Source organism: Pseudoliparis swirei, chromosome 13, assembly GCF_029220125.1.
Source record: "Pseudoliparis swirei isolate HS2019 ecotype Mariana Trench chromosome 13, NWPU_hadal_v1, whole genome shotgun sequence".
NCBI lineage: Eukaryota > Metazoa > Chordata > Actinopteri > Perciformes > Liparidae > Pseudoliparis > Pseudoliparis swirei.
Genome location: NC_079400.1, coordinates 7,096,736 through 7,115,187, shown reverse-complemented (window position 1 = coordinate 7,115,187; position 18,452 = coordinate 7,096,736). Strand labels below are relative to the sequence as shown.

Below are 18,452 nucleotides of genomic sequence, written 5' to 3'. Positions count from 1 at the left end.
CCTCGTGCTAAAACCGCACCGGAGGAGAAAGTCAAAGCTCCAAACTCAAATCTCCTTCGTTGCACTTCTAACACGCGGCGTGGAGGAAAGGGTGTGAAATGATTCACAAATGGAGTATTGAAGTTTAGGTTGGAAGTCAGTAGGAGGGGTTAGAGAGCATGCTGCTAGGCAACCCGGGTGGCGGAGCTGTGCTCAACTCAAGTCAAGCGGTGGTGATGTCACTACTGTGATGAAGTCACTATGGTGGCTAGGAGAGGACAGGTCACTTCTGACCTTTGACTCTGGATCACTGGGATCCGCACAACACTTGACACCACTGGGTAGTTTCAACACACGCATACCTACATACACACACACACACGCGTTCGCGCCCTCATACACGTGTCTCACATGCTCACACAAAGCGATATACCTTGCAAGTCAGCTTTCATCAATGTAACTTTTGTCAGCCAAACAAAAAAGCAAACAAGCAAATTAAGTTAGATGGTTAGTCGATGCATACAGATGCCTGTGAACTGCTGGAAGAGTGGAACAGAGAGAGAACACAATGTGGAGGAGATGAGAAGAAAGAGAGTCAAATGTACATCCAATAGACCGAATGCTGGGTTAGTGGGTTATCCTAATAACAGTGAGCATGAGTTAAATGAAAACTGAAAGAAAAAGCAGTCGGGACAAGGGGCCGGAGAGATCTACTGGTCTGTTTTCTATTTTTCTTTTGCGTCTCACCTTCACAGCCTCTCTCTACTTGTCCAATTGTTGCCAGTGCATCAGCCAAAAGGTCGGGGAGCCGACCATTTAGATCAACTGTTGCTAGGCAACCCTGGAATCCCTCGCGGGAGTGGACCAGCTTCGGCAGTTCTCGGTACATCTCTTTGGAGACGCCCCCGATGTACAGGTCACCTGGTGGGGAGCAACACAATGGACGGCAGCTTCGTGAAGCAATCGCAAAGCCAGACTGTGTAAATGCCAATGCTGCAAATAATGATTTTCCTCCTTGATAGTTATAAATGAATAAATAAATGTAAACAGAACAGCTAAAAAGTTTATTGAGTCTTTCAATTGATTTTTTTGTTGGACCAACAGCCACAAACCCAAATATATTCATTTCACACATAAATAACATAGAAAAGCTGCAACAATTCAAAGCCCAATAATATGTGTTTTTCAATAAATAAATATAAGAATTTGAGATAATGTAAATTGTTGCCCATGGAATAATCAGACTTTTGTGAAATACACTTATTTACTTTCTTACTGAATGTTGATTAGAAAATTAATATCACTCATGTCTGTGCCGCCATCGGACGGTTAGCTTAGCTTCGCACAACGACTGGAAATAGAGGGAAACAGCTAACCTGGAGTTCACTGGTTAAGAAATTAAGCACATACATAACTCTTTGTAAAACAGATGTTGTATGGATTTAACAAACAATATATAACCTGCTAATTTGTGAGGTTTGGAGGTGCTGATGGCTTCATTTTCATTTATTATACAGACATGAGGGTAGTATCAATCTTCTAATCTAACTCTTTGAATTTCTCTTTGAATTGTTTCAGCAGTAATCAGTATACATACTTAAAATTAGGTGGATTAATCATGATTAATCACATTTATACATTCTTCTATACAATGGTCATCTTCATCCTAAACAGAATGTTTAACCATTCAATGTTTAATGTCGGTGTTCTTTGGGGTCAATTTGACCCCAGGCTGTTTTTCACTGTGTCAAACATATCAGAAAAATCAACTTTTTTATTAATTTGAAGCCGTATTTAGGTAGTCAACAAACATAAAGTACCTCACACTTAAACTTGGGAAACAATATTAATTCTAATAATTTTCGAGTTTGAAGGTTTAAATTTTTGGGGATAAATTGACCCCAAAGGTAAACATGTTAGTAAAAAGGTAAGGTTAAACAAGGGTTTTTTTTTTTTTTTTCTGTTTGTCAACAATTAACACCCCATGATATAATCTAAAGATGTGACAACTTTTTTTTTTTTTTTTTGCGGTGTCGCCGCATCGGAGCTCTGTATGTGCCAGGGAGATCGGATCGATTGTTTAACGCAGCGTAGAGACAGAAATGAACAAACGAGAGAGAACATGTCAGGGGGGGGGGGCCTTTCAATTTAATGTCGATCTATCGACGACACGCGCGCCGATCTCGACTGCAGGTCGCGATCGACGTGTTGAGACCCTGATCAGTAAAAAGTAAAAACAAGGTTTCCGTGGAGTGGGCATGAAGGCGGGAGGATCCGAGAACAGACCCTGACCGAGATGATGAGAGTTCAGATTGAATTAGTGTATTGGAAGCTCATTTTGCAAGTGACTTTTTTCGCCCCAACCAACGACCAACAACACATTTGATTGAAGCTCATTCTATGAGTTAAATGCGTAAAAAAACAAAAACTAGTTAAACCTGTAATTGGATTAACTGAGTTAACGCGTTATTTTTCACAGCACTACTTAAAATGAATAGCTACTGTAACTGAAGTATCACTGCTTGTATTCTTGTGCATACCCTTTAGGTCGAGGTTCTTGGCGCCCATGGTGGTCTGCGTGGTGACTTTGGTGTCAATCTTGACCGTGTGGAGATTGTTAGTGTCTCTGGATATGTGCACGTTGTGCCAGTGGTTGTCATTTAGGGGACTGTTAGAGTTGCCCTTGATCAGGTGTGCTCCATTGCCCAGGTCCGAGATGTAGTGTAGGTAGCTAGAAAAGGAACAAGGAAAGGGAAGATGAGAGAAAAGGCATATAAATCGTATTCATGTTGAAGAACAACACAGGGACAAATACTTCAGGGCATTATAATCTGTCCTCTAGAAAAGTAAATACAAGAGTAGAAAAAAAGCAGCTTGATATTTGATATCTCAGCCTCAAGAATCCTCTCTGTTTATTCATCAAGGACAACGTTAACTAAATCTCAGACTACATTGAACATGCTCATGTCGTTATGCAAGACAAATATATCCATAAACACATATTTAAACTGCATACCCATGAATTTCCCTTTGAAGACATGTCATGTAAATACCACGCAGTACGCGTGCAGCTCACCCTTTAACCAGCTCTATCACGATGAAGTCGTTGCCGTCTCCCCTGTTGAAGAGAACCAGACCGTCGGGTGACGTGGTCTTGAACTGCATGAAGAGATGCATGGAGTAGTAGGCCTGCAGCGTGGGCAGCGTGATGAAACTGGAGCGCGAGCGGAACGTGACGGGGTCAGCCACGATGCTCTTGTAGCCGATTACGGCGTTCAGCTCGCAGTAGTCGATGTCGCCGTTTTTGCAGAGGTCAATGTAGGGCATGCCGTTGAGCGTCAGGCCCTGAAGGTGGCCGATGAAATTCGAGGGCACGGCAGGCATGAAGCGCTTCTCAGTCACAATACCCGTCTCCACATTGTGGAACTCCAACTGGGTGTGGTCGCCCGCCATCTGACCTGGTGGCGGGGGTAAACTTCAGAGGTGAGGGCTTCAAGTGGAACTCATTCGAAGTAAAACTAATCCTATTGCTTATTCCAACACATAAACTAGCACTGACAGAAACGGATGAAGCAGACACTTATACTACAATTAAGACTAATAAATACTATCGCAGTGCTTTATAATGTTTAGTCATAATTCAGAATGATTATTGTCACTTACACAGGTACAGATGTTGTCTAAAAAAAGAAATAAAACCCTTAATGTTGGTCTTATAGCAGTAAATCAAAACAGACAATCAGCCAGCCATTTATCATTCACAAATATTTTCACCAAGATGTCTACACACAGACTCAAGAGTGTTTGTCAAACAGCTTAAAGGGGTAAAAGGTCATGCTGCTGTGATTACCTTCCACAGGCTGCAGGTCGTCCACGGTTAGTTTGAGGCCCTTGCCACGCCGGACTACCCTCACCGTGTGCCACTCATTATCATTGAGGCCCGACCCCGCAAAGATGGTCTCTGGGCCTTTACCTACACATAGCCCAGAGCGCCATTAACACAATGCACACAGAGGCGGAGAAAGACAGATAGAAAGAGACAGAAGAGATAGAAATCCAGAGACAGAGACAGAAAAAGAGAAGAAGAAGCCAGGCAGGTTGAATTCAAATTGAAGAACAGAGAGTGAGGGAAGGGAGGTAAAAAGCAGAGGGGAGGGGGAACCGTTCAAACACCTCCGGGTCAACTCATTCTCTCTTCAGATCGACAGACAAGCCACTTTGCAGTTACGCCAGCGAGACGGATGAAGTGACAAAAACAGACAGAGAGATTAACATCAATGGATGCCATGGGTTCCTAAGATGGAGACTGTGAGTCACAACAGGCCCACGCAGAGACAATCCATCTGTGGACAGATCACACTGCCATGATGGCCACCGACTACCCACACATGCACAGACAGAACATTCGCACCCCCTTGATTCCTCAGCCGCCCCCGCACAGCTAACGTACACGGTATATCAGCCTGTGTGCACATGCAGGAGCTTTTCTTTATTTTCCACTAGAGTGCAATCCTGCAACGAGCCTCATGGTGGCACTAGACACACACACGTCTCGGGGAGCTCTCCAAGGTGCTGACGTGCAGCAAAATAAAAGAAGCTGAGCTGTCCTCTTATGATGTCTCTCTCTCTCTGCCCGTATCCCAGCTCATATCTTCACATACTTGACTGCACACATTTGACAGACTGACTGTTCCCAAAACCTCAGCGTCCCCTTGATCCTACTCACTACAAGCACCCCACCAACCTTGAACATAACACCCACCATCCCCCACCACACACACACACACACACACACACACACACACACACACACACACACACACACACACACACACACACACACACACACACACACACACACACACACACACACACACACACACACACACACACACACACACACACACACACACACACACACACACACACACACACACACACACACACACACACACACACAATCCTCCTCCAAGCCCAGTTGGTTTGAGTGAGTCTGCTTACAGTGACCTATAGGTGGTAACGATGGGGGAGGTGAGAAGTAAACTGACACGAATGGATTCTGCTGCTGAAAATGTCAAGCATGCCGACATCGCTCATGGAGGCACACACTCACACACACACACACAGGTAGAGAGTTAGAAAAAGAGAGGGAGGTATGCTAAACCGTATATATATAATACAAAAAGTCAATCAAAATGGACATAGCAGTGAAATGTGTGTGTGTGTGTGTGGTTTTAAAGCTAAAAGAGTGTGTGCTGTGCGTTACGAGAGGACACAGGGTTCCCCTGAGGAGACTCAGCTGTGCTCTGGGCATGAGCATCTCATCCTGTGACCATGGATCACTGCCTCACACTGAGCGAAGGAGAGAATATGTGCATGGATGTGTGAGTTAACGCGTGTGTTTTAGCATATGTTACCAAATACTCAAAGAGCGAGCAGACCGCGGTGAGAGTGAGGCAGTGATCTGTGTCAACCTGGGAAGGCGCAAATATACAAGGCAACAAACACACACACACCCACACACACACGCACCTATTTTTGGTCAGTGCGAAGGAGCTTGGTTTAAAGTAGCGCTACTAGTCTGCTCTGCTGTTCAGACCAAAAGACAACGAGGCGAGACGAGTCAAACAGAACGGACTGTTTGCGACAATGGAAATATAATCAAAATCAAATGACGACACGAGCGATGGGATAATATAAGAGCGGGGTGATGAAAACAAAACGACAAAAAGCGTTTCATATTCCATTAGCTCCAAATAACAAATGGCTTTTCTGCTGGATAAGCCTCAAACCTCTGCCATGCCAAGGCTGTTATTTGACTGCTGTGTGGACTATTTCAGTGGCGCCTGGCTGTTAAATCATTTTTTTCTTCCCCCTCGAATATCAGATGTATAATTTATTGTATGCACACTGTGTGCCAGAAAAGTGGCTGCCTACTTAAATGTTCATTGAGACAACCGGTCTAAAATTGCCCGATAGACATGCAGGATAGCAACAGCTAATAGGGTTTCTATGGCAACTGCAGTCGTCCATTTCACCGCCTCTTTGCCGTCACAGAGCATTCTTCCCTCTCTCTCTCTCTCTCTCTCTCTCCCCCCCCTCTCTTTCTCTGTGGTCGTGACAGAGAGAAACTCCACGTGAGGGAATTAAACTTCATCAGGGATTCAGCTTCACTCACAGCAGCATTAACACAATCACACACACTCACACAGGATAACACACGCAGAAAACACACACACACACACACATATAGATGGCCACAGAACAGACAGAAGGCACACGCTCGAGGAAACACGACCCAAAAACCCCCTCATGTTCAGTTTAGAGAGGAACAACGAGGAAAGAAAGAAAGCAACCAGACGTCGGGATGAAGTGCAGATGGATAACACGTCTTTTGTCTCTGGCATGAAGGAGAAGTCATTACAGCTCTTAGTCGCATTCATCCACCAGTCACACTACCCAACACACCTAATGTACCTAAACACCTCACCCTCCTTTTGTTTCCCTCTACTTCTTTCTTTTTTCCCCCTCCTCCCTTTTACCCCCACCCTCTTCTCATCCGTCTGTCCTTCTTTGCTAAAATGGCCGACCTGGAAAACCCTGGCCCTCAGCAAAAAATCACACCACTCCTGTCCAACACACACACGCACACGCACACACGCACACACACACATGGTACAAAGATATGTTGAATAAGGGATTATGATCGGATGGACTGACAAGACAGAGCGAGTAGGAAATAGTCATACACACACACACACACACACACTGAGGAGGAAGAGGGGAGGGGTTAGGTGAGATGGAGGATCACTTACTGGCTGTACAGTTTATCCTGATACAGTCTGGAGGGAGAGCAGAGCAGAGGGTTAATGCTGCACACAAACACTTACTCTCCACGCCCCTGGGGACACGCACATCGACACACCCTGCACGCATGTATACAACCCCGCACACACACACACACTGCTGAGAAAACACACACTGTCCTTCGTCACAGGACCGCAAGCTGGAAGGCGTATTTTCTGACAACAGTGTGTTGCAAAATGCAGTTTTTTGAGACTTCGACGCTTGGCCAATAAAGCGCCGGTGGATCTTTCCATGGAGCAGTGACGTGTTCGGGAGAGCGGTGTGTCCCAGCGTGAGCTGTGTGCTCATTGGCTGCTCTGGCCTGAGCGACAGGTTCAGTCACCAATCAATAAGCGTCAGGAGACTGCGATGGGTCATGTGTGTCAATTTGTCTGATGACATCGAACACATCCCATAATTGTTGTCGCCCATCCAGAGCACAAATCTCCGAAAATGTCCGGAAGATTTAGCTCCATTATTATACTTTGCTTTGTTCTTTTTTTAACCCATGATGCCTTGGTGTGTCGTGTAGCGTCAACCACAGAAAAGACGCGGCTGCAGACAACCAGAGACCAACACATGCACCCCTCTGTTCGTCTATGTGTGTTAGCGTGTGTTGAATTCATGTGAGAGTGTGCGACTGTGACCGAGTGAGGCTGGAAACGTGTTCAGCAGGTTGCATTTACGTGTGGAGTTTTACTATTTGAGTGTGTTTGTACAGTTTGTGAGTGTTCACATTGATTGTTGAAAGTGTTAGGGATGCACAGGTCCACTGGGAGTGAGCAGAGAATGCAGCTTGAGGCTTGACCCTCTGTTCAACGCAAAAACAATGCCACTAACCTTCGATTGCGTGTGTTTGTGTGTGTCCTCAAAAGATAAGCTGTGTGTATTTACTTTCCAGGGATAATATATTATTTATCAACATTTAATGACATTCTTATGCAAGAAATATCCAAGAGGCCAGTGTCAGCTGCATTCCCCTGGCAGGTAATCAAACTACGTTGGAAAATCCTCATCATTGTGTGCGTGTGTGTACCTAGGTTGACAGTGAGTCGGACCCGGCCCCCGTCCAGCTCCAGACGAAGGGTGTCTGCGGAGTTCCGGGACGTGGTTGCCATGAGAACGCCATAGGCCCGCTGGGAGCGAAAGCGCAGCGAGACGTCCTCCGCCTCGGTGTGCATCGCCAAAGGCAACTGCACCTTCATAAACTTGCTGCCGTCGTAGGACATGATAGTGGCGTCTGCAAAAGACGCACAGAGGGAGAACAGAAAAGGAGCGAATGGATGAGAAAAAGTGAAATAAAAGCGGAGGAAGACAGTGATGACGGTGGAGGGGAGCGAGGTGGGTGGACAAGGAGAGGGGACAGATTAACAGGGAGAAAACACACAAAGTGGGAGGAGACAAAAGAACATTTGACGTTGAGTGAATCAGATCTGACAGAGTAGGTAGCGGCGTGGTCCTTGTTCCTCCGCCACGTCACGTTGGAACTCAGAAGCTGCTTCCTACAAACACCACGCCATCACTTTCCAGCCTGAATTCATCCTCACTCCATCCCAAAATGAGATGTAAAAATAGCCGCAGCTGGTTGGCCGGCCCTATAATTAGAATGCGTGGCGGTGAGTGTGTTAGCCACCGTCGCTGACATCCCAGACCCTGGAGTCATAATGTAACAAGCTCAGGTGATCTCACTTTAATGTCTTTTGCATACTCATTTACATATTCATAATCTTCTCTCCCTGCTACCTGCTGGGGCCAATCCCCAACCGCTAAACTGTTTACCTCCGAGAACCCCGTTTTTTTTGGCCAATTACATACACAGCGAAACACACTCTCTCCATGTCTCTGCGTCTTTATCTCTCTTCCTTCTACCCTTCCTTCTTATATCTCTCTATTCCAGTCCTCCCTCGCTTTCGCTCCCTTTCGCTCTCCCTGTTTCCGTGGCCAAAAGCAAAAACAAGAGAACAGGAAGAGAGGGAGGCCTCATGAATACTGATGAGCTGAGAAGGAGGGAAAGAGAGAGATAGTGTGCGTATGTGTTTGTGCGTGCATGTCAGAATAAGTGAGTGAATTTAAGTGTGAACAGAGGAGGGTTTAGTAAAGTGAGAGCAGGGGGAGAGAAAATAGGGACAGAGCAAGACAGAGAGAAAGGCGGGGGAGGAGGGAGAAGAGCTTGTGGCTAAAATGTAAATGAACCCTCATTAACTTGAGGAGGAAAAAAAAGAGGTTGGCCTGATATAGCACAGATAACATAACTAACAGCCACACATACACACGTCCAAGCACACTAAACACACACACACACACACACGCACAAATACCCGACCTGGGAGACAGCTGACGACATTTTCCTCTCCACCACCTGACCAACTACGAGGCAAATAGAGCAGGGAGGGTTGGTGAGGAGGAAAGTACAGAAGCCCATTAACGCCAAAAAAAGAAGACAAAGTGCAACGCACAGATGCCGCGTTGCATACCGTCGCTTCATTTAACACCTGGAGCACACTCCAGATGTGCCATAAACAGAATGAGTCGTTAAAGGATAAGACTGCTGATATTCTACATTTTTGTGAAAGGAATACTGCACGCACAAAATCACCACATATAACCTGCGATTCTTTAAGGGAACTTGGATGTTTAGCTTTTTTTTTTTTTAAAGGAGCCACCTTTATTTCAAAAGTTTATTTTCTCCTTTTTTAGATTCTGCGTTTACCAGGGAGGCGTAAGAAAAGCGTCACTTCAAGAATTCAAAGTAACACAGGGTGAGTAATGATATATAAAGGATGTGGGGGTGTTAAAGTATTCCTTTAATAATTCCACGAGGAGACCAAAACCCACAAACCTTTCTAATTTAGCTCCATCATCTTTTATAAAAAAGAAAAGAAAGATATTTCAGATCTTATCAATGATTTAAATATAAAACCATCACTTGGACTGACTTGTTATTGGCTCGTATTTTTTATTTCTTTTTTGCCAATCTTTAGAAAACCTGAATTGTTTGAGAGCAATATGAACTTTAATTAAAAAAGGGATTGTGTAAAGTTCAACTGTATAATGACTGATATTGATATTGTCTCATCCATTACAATTTGAGATGGATAAATTAATTTACCAAAAAAAAGGTATCTTTTATTCTTTTATTGAAAAAAGGAGACTCACACTTTTACTCATTGAAGGGTTCAGATGACATTCGTCCATTGTTTTCTTTTCTTGGCAAAAGCGGGCCTCCATAGGGAAAGCAGTACATCAATACAAAATAGAATAACCCACGAGTGTGAAGAGCAGGTGATCAGGAGGAAAGAGCTGACGTTGTGTCGAGATGTGTTGTGCAAATGTGTCGCTAGGAATCTGTTTACAAAATAAAAATCATATTGGAGCCAGAGCGTGGCAACCATTTTTGTTCATCAAAGAAGAGAGGGGGGGGGGGGGGGTACAAAAGAGAGAGAGAGCGAAAGAATGAGGGAGGAGAAAAAAAGGGAGGGAGAAAACCGCAGGTAGAAGGCGGAAACACGACCAATCACTCTTTCCATCTGCTTCTCCATCTGTGCTTCCTTTAATCCACTGAACCACCAGTTAGTGACCCCTCAATGCACACAGAGACAGAGGGATGAAAAAAGACAGAGGTGGGGGGGGAGACAGAGCTAAGAGAAAGAGAGAGAGGGAGAGTGAGAGTGAGAGAGAGAAGGAGAGGGTGCATTGTTATGATAAACATACACTGCGGATGTTTGTCCTCCGATATAAAACGTTTTCATATCAACGCCTTACAGAAAGTGTGTGTGCCTATATCTCCTGTTAGATGATAGTACAATCATCACTTGAGACGCATCAGCAGTTGTGGCATAAACAACATTTCTTCTCTTCTCCTTGTCTGACTCCATCTCTCTTCTTTCAACAGGCCTGTATCAGTCCCCCTGCTAATCTTTCCTGCGTTGAATTTCTCTCCCTCGGCCCGAATTCATACCTTTTCTCATAACTCTCTTTCTCTCTCTCGCTCGCTTTCTGCCAGCCTCTCAACTCCCATTCCTCCTCATCGCCTCACCTGCTGTCATATGGCGGTTCTGGCCCGGTGGTTCCACCCTCCCCGGTCACAGCTCTTGCTCCCTGCTTTCTGCACATTTCCTCTCCCATCGATTCCCAGTCTCCACATCCATAGCGGTCCAATCGACCTGTCTGCAGCTCTGCTTCCTCCCACCTCTTCCCTTCACCTTTCATTTGAATAGTTTAGCCACATTTCTATCTGCCATGAATCTGTATGAGGGTACCTTTTTAGCACAAATTAGAATTAGGACTAAGTGATGTAATCTGGATGAGGGTTGACCCTTAAAAGGGAAAAAACACATCACTTAGAGGGAAATTAAGGAAAGTGTTATCGCCCACTATAACTGATGATCATAATAAATGATCAATTTGGAAGTTATTTCTGACTTTTCACACCTTCTGTCGCTCATCTCTTTGGCGTCACTCAATGTTCTCAAGCCAAAAAGCGAATGACAAAACTGTCATTATGAGTATTCTGCATCATGACATATTATAAATTGTTTACAAAAGGTTGCAGGATGGTGACTGTAATAAGCCAGTTTACTCATCTCTGTTGTGAGTTGAGCATTCATTTCCAGATTACTGAATCAGCGGCGTAAAATGTCCTGTTCCTCTGCGCCTTCCCGCCGCCACGTCATTCTCACCTCTCTCACAGGAGCGTCCCAGGTAGCCCGTCCCCGAGCAGTCGCAAACGTAGCGATTCCAGCCCTCCCTGCAGACGCCGTTGTGCTGACAGGGGTTGGACAGGCACTGTTTGGGCGGGTCTCTCGAGCACGAGGGCTTCACCCCCACCGCTCTCTGGGCCTCGGCCAGCCGCCGGATGTCTTTGCTCTGCCCGTCCACAAACAGGTCTCTGATGCAGCCAACGTAACCGTAATTCAACAGAGCCGTCCACACCTGAGGAAGATGCCACTGGTGTTGAGTAGTTTCACACAAAGGGATTTGACCACATTTTGCAGCATTTGGTGGGAAAATTAAGTCATATCAAATCAAGTGGCTAAATGGCAGAACTACCAGCTATTTATTGACTTTAAAATATTTTAGTCACACTTTCACCTTGATATATTTGTATTTATTTATTCAGGTGCTCAATTTAATTTGTAATGTTTTTTTACATTTTTAAAATTTGTTTAGCAATACGTTTTTATCTTTTCACCCGCATTCAGATCCTGACAGTAGTCTAGAATGTATCTAGAATCAGCAATTCATTTATATATCATGGTCTTTCTCAAACTATGAAAACCGAGGATGAAAGGCGGAGCGTAATTTATTTAAAATGTACATTTCATCCATTTTTAGCAATTGTTCTACTTCAGTGTAACTATCGTTAGTAACACCATTTTTCAAAAAAGAAAAAGAAATGCTCTCGGATGGGGCCGCAATTAACAATTAGTCGAACAACTATTTTCACGATTAATCAATTAATTGTTTTGTCTATATCTAAAAAAGAGAACAAAATATCTTTTATGAAGAAATGTATTCAATTAACTGCAGATTTATTTTCTGTTGATCGACTGATCAATTAATTAATGATTGTCTCTAGTTGATGTCAATAATAACAAAAAGGCTTTTAAAACACTATCATAAAAATAAAAATTTCAAATATACATATTCAAACCTAATATAATTTAATCTAAAAGAATCAGATATGATGATAACAAAGTTAAAACAAATTGAATATGGAGGGTTAGAGTTACTTCCGACAGAAAGTATATTAAACTCCAACAAAAGATTATTTTCATTAATCCGTCAAATATTTTTCCAATTAATTGATCTGCATTTGCTCTATAAAAGTAAATAATACTCAAATATTCAATTTACCATGCGACAAATTCCACCATTTTAGGAGCTCGAACCAAAGGTTTGGAAAAGAGCTTAAATGGTTAGTTTTGAATAAACTCACACACATGCACATGTACACATATACACACACACACACACACACACACCTCTGTAGGGAAAATGAGTCCAGCGCGTTCTTCAGGGAGTCCTCCGAGGTACAAAGTCTCATCCAGGTCCAGGATCTCGCTGTCACCCGGCGCCGTGTACGCTGTTCTCACACTGTTCACCGAGATGGTTCCTGGACACGGCAAAACAACTTCAGCAATCAGGATGACCTTCAAAGTGAACATCGTCACCACCACCATTATGACTACCATCCTCTTTATCATCATCATCATCATCCTTTCCCCCGTCTTTCTCCTCCTCCTTCATCGTCATCATCGTCATCACCACCACTCATTACTTCTCTAATCAGAAGCAATGTTATGAAACTTTGCTTGCCATACTCATCGTTAGCTCCTTTCAGTCCATACAGGGTTAATAGTGCGACGTCTAACATTTTGTCTCCAATAAATAATTAATCATCTCTTTTTAGACGTTGGAACAGTTACAGTAAACGAACAAGATCCCCGCTGAGAAGATTGTCAGCTGCTGCTACTGCGGGTTTTCTTGACAGTAATAAATACCGGCATGAAAACTGTAATTATATAGGTAATAGGATGTAAACCGTTTAAAATCCTGTTGCGTTACATTTGACTCATGTTTAATGGACCTTGAGAGAATACATATGAGAAGAAACAACAGGAGGCATTGCGTTAGTATGTTTTATCCATCCACCCACAGGAAGCATGGCTAGCAGCATGAAAAAGAGGCAACCAATGGCTTTCATCATAGTGTCAGTGTTATCATAATACCACATTTTAATACATTTGATAGTGCTACATATCAATTGTGTTAAAACTGGTCTGCATAGAACCCTTACAACCCACTTTGAATCAAATTCAGACAGCAGACCGGTGGCAAGAGCCCCCTGGCATCGCTAACCTGAAGCTTACTATAAAAGGCTGAAGTATAAACTCGCCTACTCTTCATCCTCCACCTCCTACACATCGCCCTCTGTGGTCAGGGTTAGCGTCGGAGCTGAGAGAGCTGAGCGTGTACCTGAGCGTCCGTCCCTCTGGAAGTCCACATGATACCATTCTCCGTCGTTGACCTTTCTGTCGATAGCCTTGGTCTTGGTGGTTCCCGAGCCCATGTCCAGCAGCAGGTACAGGTGCCCATCCAGCATCTCAATAGCAAAAAAATCCACCTGCAAGTCAAACAGACACATTTTTAATATTCTGAATAAAAAGGACATGCAAATGCAAATTATAGCAGCAGTTTACAATAAGGTGATTGGGGCTGGAGTCTAATCGTTTAGAATCAGGTTCTTTGTGCCACTCCATTCAATTTGAGCAAAGATTAGTGAGGATTGGGAATTCCTAGATTCTCTTAATTCTGGAGATCCAACCCTATTTAAAATCAAGGGACAATCAGGAATTCCACTATCAACCATTTTGGATTCGTGTGGATAAAGGTTTTGCTTTCAATAGCCATATTTGCCAACAATAATGGAAAATGATATAAAATATTGTATAGATATTCATGGTCAAATACCTGCTCACTAATGACCTTCCCATCAGCCAAAGCTGGACATTGGGTGTAGTGCTAATTAGCAAATGCTGGCAAACTAAAACATCAAACTAGGAGGATGAACATGATTAACATTATGACATCGGGATGCAAAAAAGAAAAAGAAAAGAATACGTATAAATATTTATTTTTCACCTTGATTGTCGGAGGTGTGCGTGGATCCTTGTGTTGCTGCTGTCGAGGTTTGCCATGGCTGAAAAGCATCAGCCCATTTGGCTCGGTGGTCCTGAAGTCAAACGAGATCGATCCGGCCTTCTTCGCTGACCACTTGCTCAGTGCCACAAAGGACTCGGGGGTGTCAAAGGTCACGGGGTCCAGAGTGGCCACACTCTCGCACTTAAAGGACACCACCCCACTTACCTAGGGCAGGAAGAAGAAAACATTTGTTGGGGTTCAAGCCTTTAAAAAATGGCACGTTAAATTGATGCCCAGTTTACATAAAGACCAAAATGGTTCCTGTGTAGCCTGAGATTGAAATGAAGCCAGTTGGTTTCCAGGTGTAAACGGACTAAAAGACAAAAGCTTGGGGGATTCCTCTCAAAAATATAATCCCATTCACTTAAAATCCCTACAGTACAAATATCACAGGACCTGACAAGAGGCTCTCTGCCTTCAGTTTAAAAGAGGATAATGTTGTACATGATGTTGAAAGTACTTACCTTCATCTTTGGGTCTCCCTGTTTAGCCAGTCTTGACAGCTCCAACCGTACATCATTGTTCTTGTACACCACCTTGAGGGGATTAAAGGGAAAAGAATGACACATTAATTCACTTTTCGACTTTAAAAAAAAGGAGCCTTTACGGACCGTATTGTATATAAATATTGTGTCAGAGAATTGGAATATTGTCATTTTTCTTCATTTAACCTTTGAGGCAAGCAAAAATAACAAGATACACTTTTGATCAACCTTCAGAAGTAATAAAAGAAGAGAAAGCTGAAAAGATAAAGAGGGAACAAAGCACCTAAAATATGACCAGACATCCATTAATCTTTCAATTCAGATAACATCTTTTTTTTAAAAAGTGTTATTATATGAAAGTGGCAACCTTAAAAGCAGCGAGCCACTCCCGCCTCATTTGAACTGCTATTCGTGTCTGCCACTTGCAGAATTGCTTTTACTCCCTCTCTCCTCTGCCCTTTTTTGTTTCTCTCTCTTTCCTTTCCCTGACACAGTACGCTCTCTGACTGAGCAGCATAGAGTGTAAAGAGTGTGCTTGTGCTGAGCATTTTGATGTTGAGAGAGACGGGCGCACACAGGCTCGGCTTTATTAATCCAGACCTCTTTCTATGACCTGTGAGCAACATCACAACATTTCCTCTCTGTATTGGCTTTTCACCTCTTTTTTGAATTCGCATATCAGGTACTTTTCTTCCTGTGTGTCGGGCAATGAATGCGATTCTTCAATAAAAGTGCAAATGTGCAAAATGGGGTTAACTAATGTGTGTGTGTGTGTGTGTGTGTGTGTATCTGTGTGTGTGCCTGCGCCACACAAAACGCACAAAATCGTTCCAGTCGCGATCGCTCATGTGCGTGATTCACTGTATACATCTTAATTTGATCACGCGGATTATCATATCATCGCATTAAATATGTAAATGTGCCAGTGGAGGGTTCACTGTGACAGCGGCAGCCTCGTTTAAACGCCATCAGTCTTAATGAAGCAACACAGAGCGCATTCACAACTGATACAGACAGCTCTCTGTTTGGCACATCATCTGTCGGCTTGTTTGGTTGTTTGTTTATGCCTCTGCGTGAGTCTGTGGGACTGAAAGGAAGACTCAGGCTGTGTGTGTATATAATGGGTGTGACGATGTATTTGTGAGTGTTGCTGTTGTATCAGGTGCTGTGTGTGCATATGTGTGTGTATTTGGGCTTGAATGTTTTTGTTTGCGTGTGCTTTGGTGGGGATTAGTGTGCATTCCAGCACATGCACACATCTGTGTACGCTAAAACCGTGTGTATCCGTATGTGTAAGTGTGTTAGTGTGTTTTCCTCACAGTGTCATGTGAGTTTTTTGCTGTTGCAGTGTTGTGGCCCATTTCAAGCACAGCGCATGGATGGAGCATCTCTGTGGTGGAGCTAATTAGCATGTTAGTGCTTAGTGCTGTATCTAGTCCCTCAACGACACTCATCACTGATTCTCCCTGATTCTCTCTGATGCTGTGTGTCCGGGTGCCAAGTGGACGCATTTCTGTATGTGTGTGTGTGTACTTTATAAGACAATGTGTGTAACATGTTGGCTCGATGTGTGACAGAAAGGGAAGGAAGAAATAAAGTAAGAAAGTACGAAAAAGAAGATATAAGATATAAAGTATAGAAAGTCTATGCAGCATATTTATATTCAATGTCTTTCAATAGAATTACATTCTGTCCAAATGATCACGTGCAGATTATATCAGTAGCTCATTCAGTCTAAATTCTCTCCAATTAAATAATTCTCGTTAATCGTCAGATATAAAGCAGTTAGACTAATCTCTGTGATTTTGCAAACATTTTCCTTATTGCAGTTCACTGGGAAAACAAATGAAATACTAGCATGTCCAACGTGTTATGCACACACATGCGTGCATCATGCTCACATGACCCTACCTCTTTGAGACAGCCCATGAAGTTGTTGCTGACTGGAGACCCGGGCAGGTCGGCGGTGCTGGGGCTCCCTCCCACGTAGAAGAAGTCGTCAGAGCCCAGCATGGTGTAGTCCTCCTGGGTGTAGCCCGTGGTGGTCAGGATGCCGTCCACGGAGATGGTCACCTACACAACAAAGCACAGGGAAAGGACACGCTATATACTCACACCAAAGGCAGCGCTAAGCGCTAGCTAGGTGCTGACCAGCCAAATTAGCCCCCGTTACTCTGGTAACCAATGTGTATGCATTGTGGTGGGAAGAAGGCCTGATTGGTTTGGGGGATAAGATAGTTGTGCTGTTGGGACTTTTGGTGTGGATCAGTGTGGCGTCATGGAGTAGTGCTGCCTCTCGCCTTTGCTGGTATTACTGACATTAGAAATATGTTGCTATTTACTGCCACTCGCTCCCTCTGCTCACAGTCAGTAAAACACTCAGTTGCTCCTTCTACCTCGCGTGCACTCTAACAGGAATCAGGCCACGTGGTCCGCCGGCGTTGATCTGTCTCAGTCTATTGCTTAGAATAACAAACTAGATCCTGTAAGTGATTAACAAAGATTCACTGATCCCCAAAGCGTCAGCGCCACCACTGGTGGGCTGTGACTCTTCACACCCAAACTTCAAAACAATCTGCCACTCTGTCCCTGCTTTGCACCGACTTCCCGAAACAGACTAAACCAACAGGATTTGTGCAGCGTTGCATTAAAAGGCTATATATATATCTTCTATGTCTGCTAATTCAACCGTGACGTTAAACGTTTACCTCCTTGTGTGTCTGCTACAGACTCTAAGCTATTTTATCTTTGAAGTAGAAGATGCATAATTACTTCCTAATATACTAACAACTTTCCTTAATGCTCCACCGAAAGTGAACTTGATGCTGGTACTCTTAAAATCTAACCAGCCCATTATGCTGTATAATAGCCTGTATGGGGCTTTTAGCTTGCACTGGTTCCTGTTCCTGTCAAGCATAAGTCAAAGTTAGTGGTACGTTATCACCCTGGCGTTCTACAGTACATTACTGACCATGTTCAACTGCCCATAAAAGTTGTGAGCTCTTTACTTTCCATCTACAGGAAGTCTCCTCTCACTGAAGTGCTTATCATTGCCAGGCAAACTCGCCCAGCCAGGCAGGTGTTAGTAAAGTTTCCGCAGGCTTCATCGTGCTTTTCAGGAGGTGTTAGTCCTATTTACTTGTTAGTAGATGTTAGTTGTTGCACTGCTGACAGCCACAGTAGCGCTACTCGTGTCAGGCCAAGCTGTGTGGGGTTTCTGAGGTTAGGGTTAATGGTGTCAATGCTGTTAGTAGTTGTGATGACGTTATGTTTGCTGTGTTGTTAGAGTGAGTTGTGATGATGGTGTGAGTTGGTTAGTTTATGGTCTGGGGGAGGTTTGTTAGATCAGTGAGTCCGAATGATATGACACATTACAAACACACACATATTGATGTACACACACGCACATGTGTTAGGGCTCATTCCACACGTACACAT

General features: G+C 43.8%; 1 protein-coding gene across 2 annotated transcripts in view; it reads right to left on the bottom strand.

Moving 5' to 3' along the window:
• The window catches only part of nrxn1a (neurexin 1a), a 54,326-nt gene that overhangs the window by 14,409 nt on the left and 21,465 nt on the right, over nt 1-18,452 (bottom strand). For both annotated transcript variants that reach the window (XM_056430252.1, XM_056430253.1), the window contains 12 exons: nt 16,926-17,087; nt 14,994-15,065; nt 14,470-14,694; nt 13,804-13,951; nt 12,810-12,940; nt 11,505-11,757; nt 7,862-8,065; nt 6,795-6,821; nt 3,830-3,952; nt 3,056-3,437; nt 2,520-2,710; nt 727-900 (listed from right to left, as the gene is read on the bottom strand). In XM_056430252.1, the coding sequence (XP_056286227.1) occupies nt 727-900; nt 2,520-2,710; nt 3,056-3,437; nt 3,830-3,952; nt 6,795-6,821; nt 7,862-8,065; nt 11,505-11,757; nt 12,810-12,940; nt 13,804-13,951; nt 14,470-14,694; nt 14,994-15,065; nt 16,926-17,087 (2,092 nt within the window). The remainder of the gene's footprint in view (nt 1-726; nt 901-2,519; nt 2,711-3,055; nt 3,438-3,829; nt 3,953-6,794; nt 6,822-7,861; nt 8,066-11,504; nt 11,758-12,809; nt 12,941-13,803; nt 13,952-14,469; nt 14,695-14,993; nt 15,066-16,925; nt 17,088-18,452) is intronic.